A 25227-nucleotide genomic window follows, 5' to 3' on the forward strand; every position below is an offset into this window, starting at 1 on the left:
ATTCAGCTTAGTCTCATTTCCTGAGTTACCATATCCATTACCCCATAGATAACTGAATTGGACTGTTTTTCATTTCAATTGTGAGTGTTATAAAACTTCTTGTCCTGCTTTTGTGTTATTGTAGAACTCCAGTCACCTTGTTATAGCTTCATTCTTTTTAAGACATTTTCCCAATGTTTCCAGTATCAGCGGAAGGCATCAGCCCTCCAGAGATTCAGTGTGAGCTAAGCCAGCTTCTAATGAAATCAGCGGAAGCTATCAGTGCATATCTGAACCTAAGTCAGGGTTGTGTCCGCTTGGTTCATGGAGTGATGTTCGTAAAAAAGACTCATTTGGTTGGTCTACATCTTCATATTAATTAAAATCCTCCCAAAGCTAGCTACATCTACTGAAAGCCAGACATTAAAAGAAATTGACTTTAAAAACCATCCTGTTTTGAAAGTATTCCTGAAGAGCTTTGAAGCTGATTATAAGGGAGATTTCACAGCCTACCTGTTTGGCAGCCTTTCTAAGATCATGTAGCAGTGGGGACACCTTCTGGAGCTTTATAGAAGTGGCATTTTTACACAGAAATCTCTCTAGACTAGAGTGCTTCAAGGTGGATTCTGGGCACATTCCTCCACTACTCACCTAACAGCAAAACTGTTTCTGCAAAGTTACTTCAAGGGCAAGGTCAATGGTGTCTTGCTCTTTCTCATTCAGATTACAATCAGGATGGGTTCCTCTGCTTTCAAAGATTCTAGACGACACATTGTATATTCCTTGTGTTATGGGTTCCAATTACTTTTGGAATGAAAAGACCTGCTTTGGGAGTCACTGCCCTGGGTATGGCTGACATGATGGGACCCAGGAGAAGCCCTCACCTGTGGATTGGCTGGACTCTCCAGCAAAGTCACTAAGAGCATGAGCTTTGGTGTGGGTCTGATGCAGCCACTGACCTGTCCTCTGAGCCTCGGTTTTGTCATCTGAAGACAGGATAATCATAGTGGTTTCCTCCTCAAGCTGTTGTGAAGATTAAATTAGGCAGTGCATATCAAGTGCTTCATAGTTCCTGGTAGGGAATAGTGATGAATAAGGTCAGCTGCAGTTACTTAATTGGGGCTCTTACTTGATACAGTTGCTTTACCACTCACTATTTTCTTCATGACCTTCTCACTACCATCGTCTAGGTCAGTGGTTCTCAGCCATGAATGCACATTGGAATCACCTTGGGAAGTTTCAAATAGATTGAAGCCAAGTAAATCAGAATCTCTTTGGTTGGGATGCAGGCTTCAGTCTTTCTTAAGGGTCCATGAAGGATCCCAATGGCCAGCCAACACTGAGAACCACCGTTCTAGAGGCTCCGATTGCAACTCCTTTTGAGAACCTTTTAAAAAGATGATTTTCATCTCCTAAGCTCTGAGTAACTTGAGTTTCAGCCTCTCAGCAATCTCTCGTCAGTTTCCACCTTAGCACACGTGGCCAGTTGGAAGTATTCTGTGGTATAATAACATCAGAGGGCCGGGGGGCGGGGGGCTGCTTTCCATAATAGAGACATGTCTTTAGTTGGCTTCCCTTTCTCACGTGGCAGAGCTAGACCGTGCTGGTAGGGAAGGCACTGGGCCAGCCCATCTGTTTCCATCTGTCATTTGCTTCCCAATGTAGGAGGATCAGCAAGTGTAGGACCACAAATCCAGACAATAAATATGGAAACATGGCAGGGACTTTGTGTTTGCACCAAGAGGGGCTTAGAAATATGCTCACTTTTAATATAATTTAAAGCAATATTATAATCTGCTCCCTTTAGAAACAGCAGTCAGGGGCTTGCCTAATCTGGAGCAGATTTGCAATGTGTAGAGACAGAAGAAGGAAGGGAGGGAGGAGGGAGGGAGGGAAAGAAGGAAGGAAGGAAGGAAGGAAGGAAGGAAGGAAGGAAGGAAGGAAGGAAGGAAGGAAAGGGATCGGGGGTTTACAAAATGAGAGAAGCAAAGTCAGATAGCTGAGAGCAAGAATAGGAATTTGGGAAGCCACCTGATAAGATCCGATAAGTAAAGATGCGTGGTTTGCACCAGATTATAAATTAGGAACAATGGAAATATGAGATTGGAACTGCAGGAGAAAATAATCTCAGCAATGAAATTAATTCACAGAGGCCACTAGCTCACATTCAGACCTTCAGAGTGCTGGATACTCTCAAAACTGGACCTCTGACCGTGCAAGGCACCAGTGGCTACTGTGGATCACTTTCTCATTTTGATACCAGTGATATATAAGGATGATGACCAGCTTGCGTGGCTAAGAATATTGACATTTTCTTTCCATACTTGAAATGTTTTCATTCCACTTGTTCATTCTGTAATTGTTTATTGAGGGTAATTGTGCAGGGCACTGTGCTAGGGAGAATAAAACCAATCTGTATATGTTAGCTTTCGTCACACAGCAAGATACTCGAAACATAATTGTCTAAACAGAAAATGTGTATTAGTTCTCATGAATCTGTGAATTGGCTAGGTGGTTTTCAAGTTGCCGTTTGCATCACATTTTTGAATGCCTCATTGGCCAAGGAAGTCAAGCCAAGCCCAGATGCAAGGCCTGAAGAAAATAGACTCCATCTGTTGATGGGAGGAGAAGCAAAGTTGTATTACAAACAGTTGTGCTTACAGGAATTGGAGGGATTACTTTTTCACAAATAGTAGACCATCTGATACAACATTTGAACAAAACAAGATCTGTATAACCCTTTTTACTACAGGGAGTTAACTGCAGTACTCCTGACTAGAAGTCCATTCAACAAATGTCAGGCTGGACTCTAAGCTTGGTGTGCTGCCCAGTGCTGGAGACAGTGGGGAGAGAGGCAGACGTGGCTCCTGCCCCTGCTGATGAGTCAGTTACAATGTGGGGTGTAGAAGCATGGAGATGACCCCTGAACCTGGACTTGGGGGTCAGGGAAGATGTTCCAGTGAAAGTAACATCTAAGCTAATGCTGAAAGGTTAGGTAGATGTTAACTGCTCAATGCCAGGAGGAAGAGGTGCATAAGAGCAATCAAAGTGACTGCTGGGGTCAGTGCCAGCCTGCAGTGGCAGTTGGGGCATCAGCCCCTCCCCCTCCCCATGGCTACTATCTCCCTTCTTGTCATGCCTGACCCCAGTGCCGACCATCACTGACCCCACCTCATTGCTTCTGTATTCTTCATCATCATTGTCATCATCATCACCTGCTTCCATTTGGCACCTACACATACGCTGCGCCCACAACAGACTTCTTCCCTGTCCCTGGGGAATCCACATTCTCTCCATCCTATTTCCTTTGCAGCAGGGGTTCTCAACCCCCCACATGACAGCACCAGTTTGTGGCCTGTTAAGAACTGGGCCACACGGCAGAAGGTGAGCGGCAGGTGAGCAAGTGAAGCTTCATCTGTATTTACAGCCACTCCCCACCACTCACATTACCACCTGAACTCCGCCTCCTGTCCGATATGCAGCGGCATTCGATTCTCACAGGAGCACAGACCCTATTGTGAACTGCACATGTAAGGGATCCTAGTTGCATGCTCCTTATGAGGATCTAATTCCTGATGATCTGTCACTGTCTCCCATCACCCCCTGATGGGACTGTCTAGTTGTAGGAAAATAAGCTCAGGGCTCCCACTGATTCTACATGATGGTGAGTTATATAATTGTTTCATCATATATTATGATGTAATAATAATAGAGGTAAAGTGCACAATAAATATAATGTGCTTGAATCATCCTGAAGCCATCCCCCCGACCACCCCCACCCATCCATGGAAAAAATTGTCTTCCGTGAAACCAATCCCTGGTGCCAAAAAGTTAGGGACCGCTGCTTTGCAGGCACCTTTCCCTCAGCCTAAATGTTCCTTCCACTCTTCACTTGAAAAGAACCATTCTTTCTTTCAGGCATAGTTGGACCATATCCTCCTCCATGAAGACTTCCGTATGCCTCCAAGACAAGTTAGCATCTCCCTTGTTTGAATTCCAAAAATGATGATAATCCTCACCAGCCCCACACAAGAGTGGCTCACACTTATTGGACATTTGCTATGACCCAGCTTCCACGGGGCTCCTTACATGAACTAGGGCTCACCGCAATCAGATGCAGAGGGTTCTCTTACTAACACAGCCCCCAGGCCCATAGTACACCAGTGGGGAAGCTGGAATTCAAACCCAAGCCCTCTGACCCCACAGCCTTGCTTGGAACCCTTGTGCACTGCCTGGCTCCCTGCTGGAGCACTTGTACCCTAAAGCACAGCCATTCCTGTGGCTCTGACTCTGATCCACTGGCCTCTTAGCTCCTTGAAGCAAGGATTGGGTTTCTCATCTTTGGAATCCTACAACACTATAGTGGATTCCCTAGAAGGAGAGCCCGAGAATGTAGTTCTTGAGGTGATTTATTGAGGGAGGGCTCTCAGGAGAAACTATAAGAAATTAAGGGAAGCAAGATAGGGCTGGAGGAAAACTAGAGGAAGATGTGATTTCAGAAGTCTAACCTCTGCCTGATCCCATGGGGAGCTGTGGAGTGTAAATTACATCACAGTTTGTCCCACTCAGAGACAAGGAGGCTGGGCTCTCATACTCGCCACCCCTAGCAGTCACTCCTTCCTATAAGTCATACCCTAATGAGAGGGAAGGCAGCTCAGAGTGGGTGAGGCATCTCCCAACAGGCCAGGGCAATGCTCCAGAGGAAGGTACAGCCACACACACAGCACCTGGGTGCATCACCCTAATAAAGTGCACCGGCAGCACCTGCTGCAGTCATCAGTTTTTAAAAAGTATTAAACGGCATATGCAGGCCCTTCTTGTCTAGCCAGTGGCTAATTTCATCCTCTGTAGTGGACACTCCCAGAAGCCAAGTCTAATGAATCAATGAATTAGAAGTCATTGGGTCTCCTGCAGGGCTGCCCACCCCCACTACCTTTTCCCACAAGACTGCACTGCACAGACCTCAATGGGTGTCCAGCATCCACCATCCCATCTGCAAAGATCATGGAAGCTGCAACACAGAACATCAACTGAAATACAAGCTTGTTCATTAGGGTTTTATTTTAGCACCACACTGCTTCCAGTGAAGAAAGAACAGGAAAAAAGTATGGTGGGTTTTGTTTTTTTTTTTTAACTTTGCAGCACAAAAGATTGTGGTGATCTTTCCCCCAGAGTTGAAAATAAACCATGAGGAGGGAAGCCACTGCCCCTAAAGCCAGTGCTGCTGATCAGCGGGTGTCTGACGTGCATGTGATTCTCCGGCAGCTACAGGGGGCATTTCTCTCCTGGCTTCTCCCGTGATTCCGATACGAGGAGCTCTGGAATTGGAGCAGTATCGATTGTTCCTGTTTGCTATGCACTCTCTTTTAAAAATAACTGAATCTACTCCCGTTAGGGTCAGCATACCAGGAAAGTAATCGTCTGTTCCTGAGGGTAAAAGGAAATCTGATCCAAAAACCTCTACCAACATTCTATTTCAATATTTTGGAGCAGGTTTTCCAGTTTTAATAACTTAAAGCCCTCGTTACGGTAAATGTTTCACTGTCTCCTGTGGCTCAGGTGGCGAGCAGGGAGGGCTGCTCTGCCTTCCTCTGTTGATTTCCACAGAGACCTCTCACTTCCCAGTTGTCCAGGCAGCATTGTCCACTGAGGTGTTGTTTTTCCTCAGGTATGAAAACCCTCTACAGCTTCGTATTTTTCCTTTACAGAAATTCCCATGTGCTTTCTCTTTATGCAGCACATCTCACAGGGGTGCAAAGGCTGGATGGGAGAGTGCTATTATGTGGGGCAGCGAGCCGGCAAAGCTTCCCCAGGCGTCTCTTCTGACCTGGGGTGATTTAATAAGTGTTCAGAATTGTCCTTGGCTGATTTTCACTGTCCCTAGCTGTTAAGGCTGCAGTGGTAGCCCCATATTAATTATCAGCTCCATCCTCAGCTGTCATGTTGCCATTCCTACGCACGGCAGCTCCTAAATCTGCCTGCCCATTAGAATTGCCTGGGAAGACTGCTAAAAATCTGACTCCTGAGACCTGCTGAATTGTAATCTGTCGGAGGACGAGGTTCAGGAATCTTTATTTTAACGACCTTCCCAGGAGATTTTTTAGCACCCAGCCCAACATGTGTTCTCTGCCCCTAATGGAGTGGTTTCAGCCAGAGGTAAAGTCAGCTAGAGACATCTGGCCTGGAACAAGTCAAATGGAAGCTCAGGCCAAAAATGAAAAGAGTTTTTCCATACTCTGTGACTTCTCCATGCTTTCCCATCCCCACTCTTTATCTCAGGTTGGCAGAGAGGGTGCAGGATAGTCAGATGCTGACTATTCTGCATAGTGAATGCTCCATGCTATTCAACTGTTCTCATTCAACAGTCCACATATCCATCCATCCATCCATCCATTCAATCAATCAAACATCTGTTGAGTTTGGGCCCTATGTATGAGACCCTGTGCAATAGGGTCTATAAAGAGGGGACACCGTGGATCCTTCTTCCATACAGTAATAAGCCCAGCCAAGATCATGCTGGGCCAGTGTTTTCCCTTCCTAAAAAGAGCAACCAGAGCTCAGCTCAGAGCCTTCACCAGGCAAGAAAATAATTACATTGATTTTTTCTGTTGTGTTGATTTTTCTAAATATGAGAGATAATACTGTGTTTTTATTTATAGTAGTGATATAGCCTATTAATGAACCCCACAATGTGATATTACCATATGCTCATTTGAATGGGTAAAATGTAAAAGACTAAATACCAAGTGTGGATGAGAATGCAGACCAACTGGAACTCTCATACAATGCAGGTGGTAGTGTAAAGTGGTACAACAACTTTGGAAAACTGGTTTGCAGTTTCCTGTAATGTTAAACATACATATACCATACAACCCAGCAATTCGCTTCCAAGGAGTTTACCCAAGAAGAATGAAAACATATGTCTACAAAAAGACTTTTACACAGATATTCATAGCAACTTGATTCATAGCATCTACAAGCTAGAAATAGTCGAGGTGTCCATCAACAAGAAGGTGGGAAAACATCCACACTGTGGAATACTGCTCCAAAAAAAAAAGAACAGCTCACTGCTACATGCAGCAACATGGACGAATCTCAAAAACATCACGCCAAACAGAGGAAGTCAGACACAAATTTGTACATATTTCCAATTCCATTTCTATGAAAGTGTAGGCAAATTAATCTCTAGTGATATTAAGCAGATGAGTGTTTGCACAAGGCAACTTTTTAGGATGATGGAAACATTCTGTGTATTAATGTGGTGATAGTTCCACAGATGTGTATAAAACTCATCAAACTGTGTGCTTACAAATCACGAGTATGGTAGTGGGATGCCTGAAATTTAAGAAATGATACTCTAGGATGTGGTTAGAGTGGACAGGGTCCTAAAAGAAGTGCAGCTGAAATGCTGTGAAGCTTCCAAAGGAGGGAGATGGGCCAGTGGTGAAAGCTTCACATAGTAGATGACATTTGTGCTGAGCCTCTGAGTACAGATGGGGCCAGAGTGAATATATAAGTGAAATGGATTGAAATTAACATCAAGGGCTTGAGATAGGTTGGGGAGGGGCAGAGATGGGTCCAGAAAAAGCCACGTACCAAGGAGAAACAGGAAGAATGGGCGTGACCCCACCACCTTGGCCTTTGTGACATCCAAAGACCTTTTTAATCACTGGAACCTGGACATATGGGCTTCAGCACCAGCTGGTACAGTTGCTTCTTTTCCCCTGGGTTCCTCTGCTCAGAGAACTCGTGTGGCAGCACAGCTTAGTGGTGGGACCAGGACTAGGGTGTGGCGAGCAAGGCACTGAGGTCACGTTTAGGAGGCAAGGTCATGTAGGAAACCCGAGCCTGCACTTCCAGGCCCCTAACGGAGAGTGCTTCCCAGGCCTCAGCTGAGTCTTAGCCCTGCTTTCTGGTGATCTGGGAGCAGGATCCCTTGTGGTTCATTCATTCACGACCATGCTGACTACTTACTCCAGGCCAGGCTCTGGATTAGACACCATATTGGATACCAGTCCTCAGCGAGTCCACATCTAGCAGGGATGGTAAAAATAAGTGTGAAAGGGGAAGCCTAGGGGGCTGTGGATACTCAGAGGAAAGAAATTGGCCCAAGACTGGTAGTCAGAAAACTTTTTAAGAGCAAGTGAAACCTTAGCTGAGATTTGAAGAAGGCAAGTTCAAGGGAGGGTGTAAGGTGGTCCCTGCTAGACCTGCCTGGTCTGGGATTTGGAGTTTGGCCTTAGAAACTGAGAGCCCACTGAGCACTGATTTGCAAAAACTGATGTCTCCTGTCTCCCCCCATTTCCTGTCCCATGCCTTGGTAGGTTTGTGACGTTGCCAAAGAAGCCGTACAGTGCCCCACTGGCCCAGATGGAGTCCATCCCAGCAACCTCAGAGACTGCCAGCTCACCAGCAATCCCCGAGATGGATTTAAATGATTTTAAGTAAGTGCAGATGCCCCGAGATGGATTTAAATGATTTTGTTAAGTAAGTGCAAATGCAAAGCCAACATGGATTTTTTGTAGTAGCTTTTCTTTTCTTTACATGGTCTTACATTCTCAATATTCATCCCTCATTGGTTCATTCATCCAGTCCCCAGTCAACAGTTTAATAAGTGTTTTCTATGTGTAGGCCCAGACTAAACATACAGGATAGGGAGAGGGTACCATCATGAGTCCTGGGGGACTGAGCCCTTTCTATCATATTGTCCAAGGTCTACATATGTCCAAGATCTACAGCCAGGATTGGGTCCAGAGTAGCAAGCAGGAAAGGACATAACAATTCACCAAACATTATATCCTCACAATAAAATGCTCCAATAAATAGGGAAACAACATTAAGCACATAGGGCACCCACGTTGTCTGAAGAATTGCTAGAGCTTCGTAGGACTTTTTGTAAGTTGGACATGGGCTTGATGGGCCAGTAAAGAAGGGTTGAGCCCTGTGAAAAATTGACAAGTTCAGTGGCCTAGACCACATGTTTGGGGGCATAGGGCAGCAGAGCCCTGACAGCTGACCTCTTGAGAAAGGTGTCCCTTGATTGAGAAGCCCCCTTACGTTTGGGGGTGTGGTAGAGGGAGAAGAGGAATACAGGGCAGTTATGCACCTGAGACTGTACTGATGACGGCCCAATGAGTGAATCTCTGCATCTCATTAAACTTCTCAGGACTGTCCTTGTGGATGAAGATGCCAGGCCTGAAGAAAAAGAACCAAGAAAAACGAAAGCGTCCAGTGTGATCTCAGATGTACGGTGTCCTTTCCCTGGGGAGGGTAGGCAGGTCAAGGGTCCTTCCCATAAAACAAAGGCAGAACCAGGAGCGGAGTGGCCAGTGCGATGCTTGCATTTAGTTGAGACAAAGCCGTATAGCTTTACCCACATTTCTTCCCAGCCAAACACCCCAGAGCCAATACTCAGTGAGAGCCCAGGACACCTCAGCACATATATCTTCTCTACAATGGAAAAGCCAGTTATCCCTAAACCTTGGTGATCCTGTGATGTTCCTACACCCTAGATAGAGGATGCTAAAGGGAAAATATTTTCTTAATAATTCTGTAGCAAAAACAGAGGGAGCTTAAAAATTAATACCCTTAAATTCTCCTTCTAGAATGATGACCTAAGCGAACTATTGGAGATACAAAGATGTGCATACAAAGATGCTTGTTACAACATTTAGAAATAGAAAAAGATGAAAAAAAAAATGAAAGATAAATTGCTTTATGTCCATGATGTGATGCAATCTTTTAAAATAGTGTTGAGCGGGATTTTTCTACGGTGTGGGTAGGAGTATGAATTGGCATAACCTCTATAACATACAACTTGGCAAGTATATCAAAATTTAAAATGCATTGTCCCCCTTCTAGAAATTATCCTCCAGATACACGTCCGCATTTGCATAAAGCATGTAACCATTGTTGTACGCTGCAGCTTTGTTTGTAAAAGCAAGAAATATTGGAAACAACTTAATTTCACCAATAGGAGACCATCTGAATAAACTAAATTACATCTGCACAAGGCAATACTATGAAATTCTTTTTAAAAAATGAGAAAGGTCTCTACATACTAATTTGGCACAATCTCTGATATATTAAGAAAAAATACTCAGTGCAAAACAAAACAAAGTACATTGTGTGCTACCATTTGTATGAAGAAAAATGTCTGTTAAAGCAACCAACACTTATTGAGCACTGATATAAGCTTTGGTTTTTTTGTTTTTTTTTTTTTTGTTGTTGTTGTTGTTTGTTTTTTGTGGTTTTTTTGAGACAGAGTCTCACTCTGTTGCCCAGGCCAGAGTGAAGTGGCACCATCTTGGCTCACTGCAACCTCTGCCTCCTGGGTTCAAGCGATTCTCGTGCTTCAGCCTCCCGAATAGCTGGGATTACAGGCACCTGCCACCATGCCCGGCTAATTTTTGTATTTCAGTAGAGACAGGGTTTCACCATGTTGCCTGGGGTGGTCTTGAACATCTGAGCTCAGGCAATCCACCTGCCTCAGCCTCCCAAAGTCCTGGGATTATAGCCGTGAGCCACAGCCCCAGCAAAGCAGTTTTTTACATTAACTCTTTTACTTCTCCCAGCACCCCTTTGAGGTGGGTACCACCATCTTTCCCCATTTTACCAATGCAGGGACATGTCCATCAAGCCATGGAGCTGGAAGACTTGACCATCTGGCTTACTCTTAGCTACTGTGTTACCTCTCAAACAGTTACATTGGTGTCTTTGCTTGTGCTTGGAATATCTCTGGAATTTAATCTTCATGAGGCCAGGAATTTTTTTCTGTTTGTTCACTGTCATATCCTCAGGATATAGAACTGGTTCTAAGTAAGTCCCCAGTAAATATCAGCTAAATGAAGAGGAATAACTAATTGAACATATAGGAAACTGGACAGTGGGTACCTTAGGAGGGGGGAACCGGAGAACTGTAGGGATAGGAGTCTTTTTTTTAATGTTTTACCATATATTCTTTTGAATATTTTAAATTTGTATCGTGTACAATCAACTTTCTAAAATACTTTAAGTGATGTTTGTGAAGAATGATCAGTCATATGGAAAGATAGCACTCATATTAGGTCAACTGAAAAATCAGAATACAAATATATATGCACACATAATACACAGTGTATATATACATATATATTTATAATATATTTTATATATACATATACCTATATAATATATATTTTATATACATATATAATATATAATAATATTTATCTACAGTATAACCTGAGATGGATTTTTCTTTCTTTCCTTGGAGCTTTCTGTATTTTACAATTTTTTTAGAATGAGTAGGTATGAGTATGTAAAACATTTGTCTTTTAAATGTTAATTCTTCTTTTTCTATTTTCAAAGATGCTTGTCATAGAAAACTCAAGAATAGGCCAGAAACAGTGGTTCACGCCTGTAACCCCAGTACTTTGGGACCCAAGGCAGGAGGATGGCTTGAGGCCAGGAGTTCAAGACCAGCCTGGGCAATATAACGAGTCCCCAGGGTGTGGTGGTACACGCCTGCAGTCCTAGCTACTTTAGGGAGGCTGAGGTGGGACCATCACTTGAGCCCAGGCATTCGAGGCTGCAGTGAGCTCTGATTGTGCCACTGCACTCCAGCCTGGGTGACAGTGACAGACATCTTGTCTCAAAACTAAAATATATGTGTAGAAATATATGTACGTATGTATACATATAAACTCAAGAATACAGAAAAATTAAAGCAAACATCCTCAAAATTCCTATCTTCTTTCTACCCCACTGAGAAAAATTCTAATGAAATTCTTAGCAAACAACTTCCCAGATATTTCTATTTGCCTATGCAAATCTCTGAAGGAATTTACACACCCACACCTTCAGACACATGAGGCATATGTAATTTCACATGAATGGAACTGTTTTCACTCAGTAATATATTGTGCACATCATTCCCATCCATAAATATACATGCATTATCCTTCATAGATAGACGTACCACACACACTTCATTTAAAGTGACCGCCTATTGATGGGCACCGAGTTGTCTTCCAAAGTTTTGCTGTTATAAATAATGCTGCCATAAACATCCTTGTATGTCCATTATAGTCACTTGCTCAATTATCTCCCTGGGAAAAAAATGTACTATTTTTATAATCGTATACAACATACTTTATTTTTCTGTCAATTGATGATCCATTTTGAATGCTTGCCAGCTTTTCCTCACATCTTTAATTTCTAGGAAATAAAAATTAGCTCTGCTGAAACAGAAAGAATATACTCAAGCCAGAGCCAGGTGGAGGATCAGGAATCCCTACAGACCTGTGAACAGAATGAGATGCTTTCCATCGGGATAGAAGAAGTAAGTGACACAGTGTGAATCCTGACCTTAGCAGACACTAACTTTTCTTTCTAACTGAGCACCTGCCCCACATTAGAAACTTAAATCTCACCAGAGCACTGTTACCATCGTTACCATTGTGTGTTTTCAGGGTGCCGGGCTACCTTCTATCAAATGAGTTAAAGATTGGAATTAATGTGTAAATTGACATAACTTTCACTTACCCTTGACAGGCGTTCATCCCATCAGCTGCTCTCTTATAGAATGACTTTCTCTGCAGGTGTTTGATATTTTGCCCCTGTTTGGAGTGTTGCAGCCACACAGTAGCCACCAAATGTCATTCACCTTCTATGGACACACTAACATCATTGCGCAAGCTAAAGCTCTGTGTGAAGTAGAAGAAGGACCCACCTACGAAATAACACTAAAGGGAGAGGCGTCCCTGGTCAACTATTCCTTTGACACCAAAGATATTCACTATGGATTACAGGTATCGCACACCATTGGGTGGAGATTTTCTGGTTTTGCCTTAAGCATCTTAAACAAATCTCTCCTGAACCCCAGTCATCGTAGTCTTGCCATCACCTCTGTCCTTGATCTCCCATCTGCCTCCCTAACCCTGACCATCCTTCTGCTGCCAACTGTTTGCCAGATACTTGCATTTGCTTTTCTTATCATCTCCTGAAACTGAGCATGTTAGATGCTCAAGGTCACTTCTTCACTTTCAACCCAGGAGCCTGTTCCAACTTCTGCGTTTCTTTCAATAGCACTGCCATTTTCTCCACACTTGGGTTCACAATCTCCAAGGCTTTTCCTCTGCACTCTCTCCTTCACCTCTCCACATCCTTCTAAGCATCCAGGATTTGCTGACTCATCACCAGCGTCCCTCTCTGAGTCAGTTTTCTCTTCCCATTGCCACTGATACCACATTGCAGGGTCTCATCAAGCCATGCCTAAATTATTACAGCAGTTCCTCCCACACTGTAATGTGCCTATGAATCACCTGGGAGTCTTGTTCAAGTGCAGATTCTGATTCAGTAAGTCCAGCGACATTTTCCAAAATGGTGTTGTCATCCCATCAGTCCCTGACCAATTAAGCCCAGCAGCATTTGGCAAAGCAAGGTGATATTGACCAAAGAGCATGGTTTCGTATTCCGGTTTCACTTCCTCTTCGTATTCCGGTTTCACTTCCTCTTCGTATTCTGGTTTTACTTCCTCTTCGGATTCCAGTTTTACTTCCTCCTGACTGCATGACCTTGGGCACATCACCTCTCCAAGCCTCAGTGTCCCTCATCTATAAGGTGGGAATGGAGTAGCAGGCCTATCCCACCAGGATTTGTCATTACTTAAAGCGTCTGGTCAGTGCCGTGCTGGGTCAGAGTTGGCTGTCCATTGTCATGAGTTCCTTTGGGTCAGAGCCCATTCCTCCACCTGGGTGAGGCTATCCTAAGCCTCTCTATTAACTGGTGATCTTTACACTGTAAGTTTTACTTCCCATAATTCCCTATTATAGTCCATACATTTCATTGTGGCCAAGCTGGTCTATCCACTGGCCCCAGTGCACCCCATCCTTTCATGAGGTTACGCTTTCTCTTACCTTATCTTTCCCATCCTCCACTCTGCCAAGCCCAAACCTCTATATCCCATAAGACCCAGCTCAGCTCCTTCCACAGTTATCTTTTACTTTACATTCCCTTGGCACTTAATGATAATCTTTGCCATAATATAATATACTTTCCCATTTTTGTTTTGGAATAATTGTCAGTTCCATCAGTATACATTCTCTTCCCAATCAGATTTTGTGTTATGCACTTGGAGACCATATCTCCTACCAAATTTCAATGAGGATTGAATCTCCATTACATAGCTCCTTCATGTATAATTACTGAATCGTGTGCATGCATGTGTGTTTATAGATCAAAGATTGTGCCTAAAATCGGATTCACCTAGCACCTACTGAGACCATCTCCATGATGCTGACCAAATAGAATTCTCTTTCCTTCCTCGTCTCCAGGGTCCTTTGGGCACTTGGTTTTGGCTCATCTCTGAGTATAGTCTTTGAAGCAGTCAGTCCTCACCCTAGCTTTTCCTAAGGACCCCCAAAGTGGCCTGTTTGTGGTTACTGGGCCTGCTAACCCAGCTGGTGAATTATGTTAGCAAAATTCCAAGAAAAAGAACATGACTGGCCTGTTACACCCATGGTTCTCCATCTGAATGGAAAAATTCATTCTAGAACCTTCTAAACTCAAATCTTTTGTTTTTCTTACAGTACAGAATCCAGAAGACAAATGTTTTTAATGTAGAAATCTTACTTTAAGATTCTCTATTACAAATTCCTGTAGTGAAAAAACTGAGACCCAGGAAGATAAAACGCTCAGCCCCACAGCCATACCTAAACTAAATCGGTTCTTAGAAGAACTAACAGCCAGGTTTCCAGAGTCTAGTGCCCCAGTAGGCATTTGTTGTGATGCTGAGATGTAGATTGACCAGTCTTTATATCAGGATCTGTCACACCTTTATCCATGAGGCCTGTTTCTGCACCTTTGTCACGATCAAAGCCACGTCCCAAGAGTGGGTGGCAAAGGAGTCACTCATCTCCTTCTCTTTCAAGCTGTTTGACCACGTCACAGAGAGGGAAATCATGCTGACGAACACGGGGAAAGTCGGCTTTGAGTTCAAGGTTCTGACTGACCCCCAGTCTTCTCCAGACAACCTTCTCCCTGGAGTGCCACTAATCCTGCCTCTCTCCGTAAGTAAACAGTGGGAGGGGCCCGAATTCAAACCTACGAGCCCCACCCCGATGCAGGTGAGTATTCATGGCCAGGGTTACAAGTGTGACTGTTTTCTTTTTATTAAAACTGAAGAACTCTCAGAAGCAGAAAAAATAAATAAATAAATCCAAGCCACTTCACTCATTTATTAAACAAATATTTAGTCCCTCAGTAGCCACTTTCCAGGCACCAGGGATATAGCAATCAACAAGACAAATGCAACCCATGGATTTATTTTCCATGATAACGAGACTAGTTTATCTCCACCGATGTCTTCACACTGCCCTTGTAATTCCCTAGGGCTTCCTCTCCACTGACTTCAGCAGATGTGAAACACCAGCAGACTGCGCTGAGCCAAACTGGTTTCAGAAGCAAACAGAGAAAGTGGTTCCTTGTTCATATTATATTGATCGACCAGTTTTAAGGAACATTTGCTGAATTTTTCTCATTATGAAAATAGCACATAATTGTTATAGAAAAAAATGGAAAATATTTTTAAAGTGTATATATTCATAATCTTATAAATCCAAAGATGATGAGCACCATCATCTTTGATGATAAAGTCTGTTCTTCCCCTAAATTATCTCACATATTTGGGTTTACTGCTGGTCTCTTTATTCTTCATTGCTCTGTCTGTCCCTACATTAATGCTATACTATTTTAGTTGCTATGACTTTAAAAATACATCTTAATATCTGTTAGGTCAACTCCCCTTTTGGTTTTTTCCCAATTTGTCTTAGCTAATCTTTTGAATTCACTTTTGTTGTTTTTTTGTTTTTTTTGTTTTTCTTTTTGAGACCAGGTCTGGCTCTGTCGCCTAGACTGGAGCGCAGATCTCAACTCCCTGCAACCGCTGCCTCCTGGGCTCAAGCAATCCTCCCACCTTAGCCACCCAAGTAGCTGGGACCACAGGCATGCACCACCACACCCAGCTAATTTTTGTGTTTATTATTTTATTTATTTATTTATTTATTTATTTATTTATTTATTTATTTTAGAGACAGGGTCTTGCCATGTTGCCCAGGCTGGTCTTGAACTCCTGAACGCATCCCAGAGTGCTGGGATTACAGGCATGAGCCCCATCTCACCCAGCCCAAATTCACTCTTGTGTTTTGTTTCTCTAACTTCCTGACTTGAATGCCTACTTTTATTTTTTTTCTTAGTTAATAATGAAAAAATGTAAGACTATCCATTTGCCTAAGGACACCTTTGGCCTTATCCCTTATATTTTAAGAAAATTACAGATAAAAAAGTAGATGTCAATTTTATGTGTTTTATACATGTTAATATTTAACTATTATAATTTTCATTATCTAAATTATAGTTGTCTTAAATTATAGTTTTACTTACAAGTGTAATTTAAAATACATTTTTCTTTTTTTATTTTCCAAATGATTAAGATTTTTGCTTTTGTTATTGAAATTGTTACTAATATTGAGGTTTTTTTGAATCATGATCAGATAATATGGTCCTCTAAATTCCTACTTAGTGAATTTATTAATATATTTTAATGACCTAAAGTGATTTTTAATACTAATAAATGTTTGAAAATAATGTTACCTGGGCTATAGAATCCAGATTATCATAACTGGAATCTCTACTAAATTAACCTGAATAATTGTAATGTTAAAATCTTCTGTATCTTTTTCTGTTTAATTTTTCTAAGACCCAAGAGTGGTATATAAAACTTTTGTCCATTTCTCTATTGTTTTCTACAAATATATGCACCTTTTTGTTTTATACCCTTTTGTTTCTGTGTTGACACAGAAGATCTCATGACTATTAAGTGTTCATGATGGACTGTGTGTTCTGTCTGCCTTCAGTTGCCTTCTTGTTCCCTTTGAATGCTCTGCTTTGAAATCCGCTTTGTTTGGTCTTAATATTGTGATTGCTGCTTTCTTTTTGCCTTACATAATTTGCCCATAGTCTATGTCATTTTGTTTTAGGCTTATCATTCATAAAACATATGTATTGGGATTTTGTTTTTTAATCTTCTCTGAGAGTCCTTAAGTTTCAGTAGGAATATTTAACACATTCTTATGATTAGCAAAACTGAAATGCTTGCTATTATTTCTTTCGTCGTATTTCATTTGTCTATTTTTAAAATGTCCTTAGAGTTTTGTTTCTATTCCATCTTTTTGTCATAACTGCTATATTTTCCTTGCCCGTTTCTAAAGTTTTTTAAAGCATTTGAATTTACATTGCTGCAGTTATTGTAAATTGATAACAACTGTGTAGAGAATAATTTGGCCTTATCTATCAAAATTACACTTTGACCCAGAAATTTCATTTCTTTTTTTTTTTTTTTTTTTTTTGAGGCGGAGTCTCGCTCTGTCGCCCGGACTGGAGTGCAGTGGCCAGATCTCAGCTCACTGCAAGCTCCGCCTCCTGGGTTTCCGCCATTCTCCTGCCTCAGCCTCCCAAGTAGCTGGGACTACAGGCGCCCGCCACCTCGCCCGGCTAGTTTTTGTATTTTTAGTAGAGACGGGGTTTCACCGTATTAGCCAGGATGGTCTCGATCTCCTGACCTCGTGATCCGCCCGTCTCGGCCTCCCAAAGTGCTGGGATTACAGGCTTGAGCCACCGCGCCCGGCCCAGAAATTTCATTTCTAAGAATTTATTCTACATACATTTTCCCACGTTTGCAAAACGATGTGTTTATAAGATTATTTCCTATATAATCTGTAATGGCAATAGCAAAAGATCAGAAACAAACTAAATGTATGTCAGTAGGAAACTAGTTTTTAAAAATATATTAAAACTATGTAATGGAATAATACATAGCAACTAAAAAGGATGGAGCAGCTCTAGATGTACTAATATTGAATTAATTGTAAAATATATTATTAGGTAAAATGAAAGGAAAAGGAAGACAAAAAAACTCTATATGCTACCATCTGCATTTAAATATATATATATTGCTGGGTTCACTTAGCTAACATTTTACTTACAATTTTTGCACCTTTGTTAAGTGATCGTTGGTTCATAAATTTCCTTTTTCATGCTGCATTTGATCAGTTTGGATATCAGAATAAAAAAATAGGCGTTTCTGTCTTTTCTATTTCCTGAATGGCTCGTAAACTAAATTGATTATATGTTTTTTGAAGGAGTGGCAGAACTTGCTTCTAATGCCGTATATTCCTTTGTCAGGGTAATTATCTTCATTTTTCAGCTTCTATGTAGGATACAGATCACTCCAGGGTTTTTGAGTTTCGTTATTCTTTTTTTTCTAGGAAATTGTTAATTTCACAAAAATGTTTTAATATACTGACATAAAGTTTTCTCATAATCATATATGATTTATGTACTGTTTTACTATATATTTATGAACCATTTTTCTTTTTACATTTTTGGTGACTTTTCTCCTTCTTAATCAGTCTTGCCAGTTTTGTGTATTTTATTCGTCTTTTTTCAAAAAACCAGTTTTTGGATGTATGAACCTCTTCTGTTTCTTTGCACTCTATTTCATTAAATCTCTTACTCCTTTCCTTCTTTTTTTAGGTTTACTCTGTCATTATAGTTGTTTTAAGTAATTTAATGAGTTGAGCCTGTAGCACATTCGTTTTCCGTTTCCTGGTCTTTCTACTGCGTAGGGCTTTATCAGTTCACATCAAGAGCAGGCATTGAAAGTTTACTACCTTCCTGGAGTTCCTGAGGTCTTTAAAAGGAGTTTCCAGATACAGATCGCCCACCTGGACCCAGAAAATATCACTCTGAGTGGAGAGGGAATCTTTCCCCAAATCTGCCTCGATCTCCCCAGGAACCTCACAGGTACTACTTCACACTGGAGTAGTTCCCCACTGGGGGACAGAACAAACATTTTAACTTTGCTTATTGGAAGGTTGCTGGCTACTTACTTTATTTGCTTGGAAATCCCCAGTGGTTCTCTTCCATGTCATTCCTCAATTGCCAAATTGGTGACCTGAGTTTGCCGAGATAAGAAATGGTCTATGGCAGCCCCAAATGAAGAACCGTGGCCAATTTGGCCATTATTGAATTACTGACAGAGGGATCAGGAAATTTACCTCCAAAGGCTTTTCCTCCTCCCATGCACTTTCCTTCTGGCCCCAGTCTCCTTTCCCTGTGACATTCTCCTAGACACCACTGGGTCTAGGAAGGTGACCTAGACTGGGAAGGTGAGAGCCAATGAGCTTCCAGGCGTAGAATTCTCAAAGCATAAACTGCACAGAAAGGCAGACACAGATTCTGAGCCCTTATGTTGGCATTACACAGGGTGAAGTCTAAATTAGACTTTAGTAATTGTCTTCCCACTTACATTTTCCAGTTGTATCTGGACCCCAGGACTAGCCTTTTGTACCAGAATATTTCTGTCTTGGCGGATTCCAAACCTCAGCTGAGCAGCCCTTTTAGCTACAGACTGTCTCTGGCTCTTTGTTCCTGACGTCAGTTATAGGACGATGGGTCAGGGAAACCTCTCACTCTTTATGAATCTCTCTTCAAGCTCCTTGAAATCTACTTTCCCTAAAAAGCTTCAGACTAAGTCCTCCCACCCAGCCTTTCCTCTTACCCCATTCCATGCAGTCACTAACTCTCCTGTTCATAATCATCCACTGAATTCTAGTTGTCTGTTCCCTGAAAACTTGAAAAAAATATATATATGTGTGTGTGTCTCTATTTAAAAAAGGTCTCTCTCTGTTACCCAGGCTGAAATACAGTGGTGCAATCATAGCTCACCCTAATCTTAACTCTTAGGCTCAAGGGATCCTCCTGCCTCAGCCTCCTGAGTAGCTGGGACTACAAGTGTGCATGCCATGCCTGGCTAATTTATTTTATGTTATTTTTTTTTTTTTTTTTTTTTTTTTTTTTTTTTTTTTTTGAGACGGAGTCTCGCTCTGCCGCCCAGGCTGGAGTGCAGTGGCCGGGTCTCAGTCACTGCAAGCTCCGCCTCCCGGGTTTACGCCATTCTCCTGCCTCAGCCTCCCGAGCAGCTGGGACTACAGGCGCCCGCCTGTCGCCCGGCTAGTTTTTTTTGTATTTTTTAGTAGAGACGGGGTTTCACCGTGTTAGCCAGGATGGTCTCGATCTCCTGACCTCGTGATCCGCCCGTCTCGGCCTCCCAAAGTGCTGGGATTACAGGCTTGAGCCACCGCGCCCGGCCTATGTTATTTTTTTAAGAAGGGATCTCACTTTGTTACTCAGGCTAGTCTTGAATTCCTGGTCTCAGGTGATCCTCCTATCTCAGCCTGCCAAAGCACTAGGATTACAGGTGTTGAGCCACAGTGCCTGGCAATAAATGTCACTAACACTAAAACCATGTTACACTCTCATATATAGAGTTCTAGCCAGATGAGGGTTACTCCAGCTCCACATATAATTTTCAGGAAGGAAAACCTTTGCCGTACGGTTGAAAACTGGGCACCCAGCTGGCCTCATCAGGGCAGTAGACATGGTTTGGCCAGTAAGGGCTTTAAAATAATTTAAACTTGAACACCATTAGTTGGGTCTTCTGTTCTCCAGCTCACTATATTCACAGCATTTCCTATTGTTTTATAATAGGCTTTAAAAATTTTTTTTTATTTATGCTTTATGTATGTAGGTATGTATGTATGTATTTATACAGATTCTTGCTCTGTCACCCAGGCTGGAGTTCAGTGGCAGGATCTCAGCTCACTGCAACCTCCACCTCCAGGGCTCAAGCGATTCTCATGCCTCAGACTCCCCAGTAGCTGGGATTACAGCCACGCACCACCATGCCCAGCTAATTTTTTGTATTTTTTGTAGAACTGGGGTTTGCCATGTTGCCCAGGCTTGTCTTGAACTCCTGAGCTCAGGCAGTTCACCCGCCTCAGCCTCACAAAGTGCTAGGATTATAGGCGTGAGCCACCACACCTGGCCTGTAGTAGGCATTTTAAATAACTTTCCTACCTTGCCTTTCAAAGTATTTGAATTTGCAATGGCGTAGTGGTAAATTCAGGTGGGAATCTCTCCACTGATTACCTACCCTCCCTGATTCAGGATGACGTGGCATATTTAGTGTTAATTAAAGCAAATTGACCCAAACATATTTTTTGTTAATTGAGATTTAATAAACGTAAAAAGTGACTTAAAGGGTGACCGGCTGTCTGGGTTTGTCCAGCACTGGGAGAGCTCCAGGGTGTAGGGGTTTAAGTGCTAGAACCAAGAAAGCCCCAAGCAAGCCAGGATCAAGTGGGTCACCCTACGAGTGGCTTCGAATGTTACTGCCTTCAAGTTCTGGAGAACCAGCCAGTCATTCAGTAAAGCCTAATCTCGTTGAACTCAGTGAGATCTCTGATACAAATGCAACTCTCAAATCACCTCACCCTCTGAAGCAGGGAAAGCAGGGCAGACGAAGTATCCAAAAGTCCACTTCCCTTCCCACCTTACCAGGGGCTGGGAGTCTGTGTTTGGGACATCATTCATATTTTTCTGACCTTCCTGATTCTGCTCTCCTTCCAACCCCCACTCCCTACCCCGGCACAGCGAATGAAAAGTATGAAACATTCTTGAATCAAGCCAGGAAAAATACAGACAAAGACTATAACAAATGTGAAACGCTCGATCACTTTGACATAATAACTGAGGAAGTGCCAGAGGATGAGCCTGCTGAGGTAAGGCAGCTCCAGCCTGCGCAGGATGCCTGTGCAGAAGGGCGGTGTGTGCAGAGTGCACAGGAGGTGTGTGCAGAAAGGCGCTGTGTGCAGAGTATGTGGGGTGCATGTGCAGAAGGGTGCTGTGTGCAGAAGCCCAGGGGCAAGAACATGGTTTCTGAGGTACAGAAAGGAGAAAGACAGAGAAAAGGCAAAGAAGCAGGAAGCTAGGAGAGGCAAGATGAGCCCAGGAGGTGAGCTATCAGGTGACTGACCTATTAAGGTTTTTGGACTTCATCCTGAGGGCAACCAGAGGTGTGGCCTAATCGACTTCGCATCTATAAGAGATCCCTCTGGCTGCCTTGCGGAGCTCTGAGGGGACAGGAACTTGGGGATGATGAGAGTAGATTCGAGAGATCAGTTTTTTTAGAAGCTGTTGGAGGGCCAGGTGCAGTGGCTCATTCCTATAATCGAATTACTTTGGGAAGCCAAGGATGGCCTGAGGCCAGGAATTTGAGACCGGTCTGGGCAACATGGTGAAACTCCATCTCTACAATTTTTTTTAAGCTGATGGAGTAATTCTAGGTGAGAGATGGTAGTGCTGTAAGCAATGGTGATGACAGTGGGGACAGGGCGAACTGGTTCAAGGAATATTCCGGAAATAGAATGGTCAAGACTTAGGCATTGACTGGATATGGGCTTGGGGTTGAGGGGACCTCTAAGTCTTGCTTGGATGACAAGGTAAGGAGAGGGGACTGAGACAGGAAACTCAGGAGGAGAAACGAGGTCTTGGTGGGAGGGGAGGGAAGAGAAAGGAGTTCAGCTGCTTCCCGTGGCTACCGAATGTAAGATTTCTGTGTATCATCTGCGAAGAGCAGCCAATAGGGAACCGGAACCACTGCTGGGCACCTCGGAGAGAGAGAGAGGTTGGAGAAAGTGACTTGAGAGTCATCAGATGATCATTGCAATCACAGGAAATGGGGAGATTCCCTAGGAAGTGTGTCTAGTGAGCAGGAAAAAAGGCAGATTCAGAATGGAGCCCCAAAGTACCCCAGCATCTGAGTGGGGGAGAGGGGTGGCCAAAAGGTTCTGGAAAAGTCAGAAGCATGTGGTGCCACAGGGGCGGGAGCCAAGTGAGGGTCTCTGGAGGAGAGAGCTTCTCAGCTTATAAATAAAGGATGGGATAGGAAGGCAAAATCCCAATATGTCCTCCCTCATCACCCCTGAAAGTCCTTTTTTAACAGTCTATTCCTGACCATGACAGCTGCCATCCCCCTGTGCTCTTCTTTCCAAATGCAAATGTGCATCAGCATATGTTCTAAGGAAGAATCATATATGTGGCTAGAGAGCCCTTAGGTTGGTTAAGAGGCGGATCTAATGTGGGGGAGAACGGTGTCATGGGAGAGACTGGGAGCACCAAAACCCGCTGGCGATTATTTGTTTTGCAGAAGCCTGGTTCAAGTACAAGATGCTAAAAGTGAACCTTAGCACCAAGGATGATCATAATTAATAACATCAGTTACCACTTATTGGACTCATACTAAGCCTGTGCCACATGGTTAACCTGCACTGTTGTCTTGTGAAATCCTCCCACAATGAGGGTAGGGGGAGAATGATGCCGCTGTCATCTAAATTTTAGTTCTACAGAAGTGAAGTGCATGTCCCAAGGCAAGCACAGAGCTAGGATTTGAACCCAGGCCTGCCCAGCTGCTAAGATGATCTCTTAGCCTCTGCCTTCTCCTGCCAGCCCCGGGCTGCCCACTGGAAGCAATGGTGTGTCTCCACCTGCTTACTGGTTTCCCAGGCTGCACCTTATCAAAGCCTAGGAGAGCAGTGGGGTGGGGTTTCTGTGAATATGATGGTACGTGCAGAGCCAAGCTGGTCCCCTTGAGTAGGGCAGGGTGGACCACTCGTGGCTCAGGAGCCAAGTACAGAGTTGGCATTGTTGCTCTAGAATCCGGACAACTGGGAGGGCTGTCAGTGGACCCTGCTCCTCTCCCAATTTGTCACACTTCCACTCTCACCTCCTGTGCCTCACTGGGCCATGGCACACATTAACCTTCCCTGCTGGGCCCTAGACCTAAGGATTAGCCCTTTGCAAACAGTATTTGTCAACCTTTTCCATTATCACTCCCTAAAAATCCATTTTAGACCTTTTTTCCTAATACTCTCCATGAAATATTTTTATTTGTTATATATAAAATGTAATCTCCTTGAATAGTTTGATATGTACTTTTTACCTTTTTATTTTGAAATAATTGTAGATTTACAGGGCATTTTTAAAAAAGGGTTTTCCCAACAATAACATCTCGTATAACTATAGTACAACATCAAATCCATGAAATTGACGTTTGTACAGGCCACAGAGCTTATTCAGATTTCACCACTTTTCTATGCATGTGTGTATGTGTGTGGTGCAGTTCTGTGCAATGTTACCACATATAGATTTGTGAACCCACCACTGCAATTAAGATGCAGAACTATTCCATTACCACAAGGATTCCTCATGCTTCCTGGGGAAATAAAATCAAAAACAAAATCTCCTTCCAACCCAGAAAATCTATCCACAAAGGTAGAAGAGAAAGAAAACAATTTTATTATTGAATAAGCATTAAACCAGAATGTAATGCACATCACAGGCAATCTGCTGAGAGATTGCAAAGACAGAATGAAGTCTGCCCCTCCTATAGAGCCAACCAGATCCAAGCCATTTCATGTTCTCAGAGTAAATAATGGCTAGTCTCAAGTAAGAGGACTTGACACCATCATTTGTCACACATAGTTTATCCTAAATCGACATGGTAATTGAGGTGACCAACTGTGTTAACTAATTGGCTTTATCCAAAGGAAAAACAAACTTATCTTTCTAGCAGGGCCCCATGGAAGCTAGGCTCCCATCCTCTCCCAGACAAAGGAAAAACAAACTTATCTTTCTAGCAGGGCCCCATGGAAGCTAGGCTCCCATCCTCTCCCAGAAACTGGGACTAGGGACTTCATCTTCCTTGTTGATTACATGTCAAAGAGATGGTTCCCAGGTCCTTGAGAAGGACACTTCTGGGTCCTAAAGCTGGCAAGAGGCTTATTTCACTTTTTAAAAGATTTATCTACATTTCAAAGAGATAACATTTCAAAGAACTTAAAATTACAGATGTTCTAAACTAAATACTCTAAGCAAAGGGGAGGAGGAGAAGTCTCTTCCCTTATTTTCAACAAGGAGAACTAAGCCTCATTTTCCATTTGTTTTTGGCCTTACATGTGACTAGATTATAACCACACCCACCCCTCTCTCCCTGTCCCTTACCTCTGGCAGCCACTCATCTGTTCTCCATCTTGAGCCTTTTATTATTTCAAGAATGTTATATAAATGGAATCATACAGCACATCACCTTTTGAGATTCAGTTTTTTCATTCCACATAATGCCCTTATAATCCATTCAAGTTGTACACCTCAATAATTCACTCCCAGCTGGGCGCGGTGGCTCACGCCTGTAATCCCAGCACTTTGGGAGGCCGAGACGGGCAGATCACGAGGTCAGGAGATCGAGACCATCCTGGCTAACACAGTGAAACCCCGTCTCTACTAAAAATACAAAAATTAGCCGGGCGC

General features: G+C 42.9%; 1 protein-coding gene across 1 annotated transcript in view; it reads left to right on the top strand.

Moving 5' to 3' along the window:
* Positions 1 to 25227, top strand: part of HYDIN (HYDIN axonemal central pair apparatus protein) — a 388294-nt gene that overhangs the window by 198232 nt on the left and 164835 nt on the right. The window contains 7 exon segments of the mRNA XM_033218949.1: positions 8304 to 8423; positions 9146 to 9224; positions 12182 to 12301; positions 12561 to 12770; positions 14892 to 15029; positions 18645 to 18822; positions 21514 to 21641. Coding sequence (XP_033074840.1) covers positions 8304 to 8423; positions 9146 to 9224; positions 12182 to 12301; positions 12561 to 12770; positions 14892 to 15029; positions 18645 to 18822; positions 21514 to 21641 — 973 coding nt within the window.

The sequence above is a fragment of the Trachypithecus francoisi genome, unplaced genomic scaffold (genome assembly GCF_009764315.1).
Source record: "Trachypithecus francoisi isolate TF-2019V2 unplaced genomic scaffold, Tfra_2.0 Lachesis_group10, whole genome shotgun sequence".
In the NCBI taxonomy this organism is placed as follows: domain Eukaryota; kingdom Metazoa; phylum Chordata; class Mammalia; order Primates; family Cercopithecidae; genus Trachypithecus; species Trachypithecus francoisi.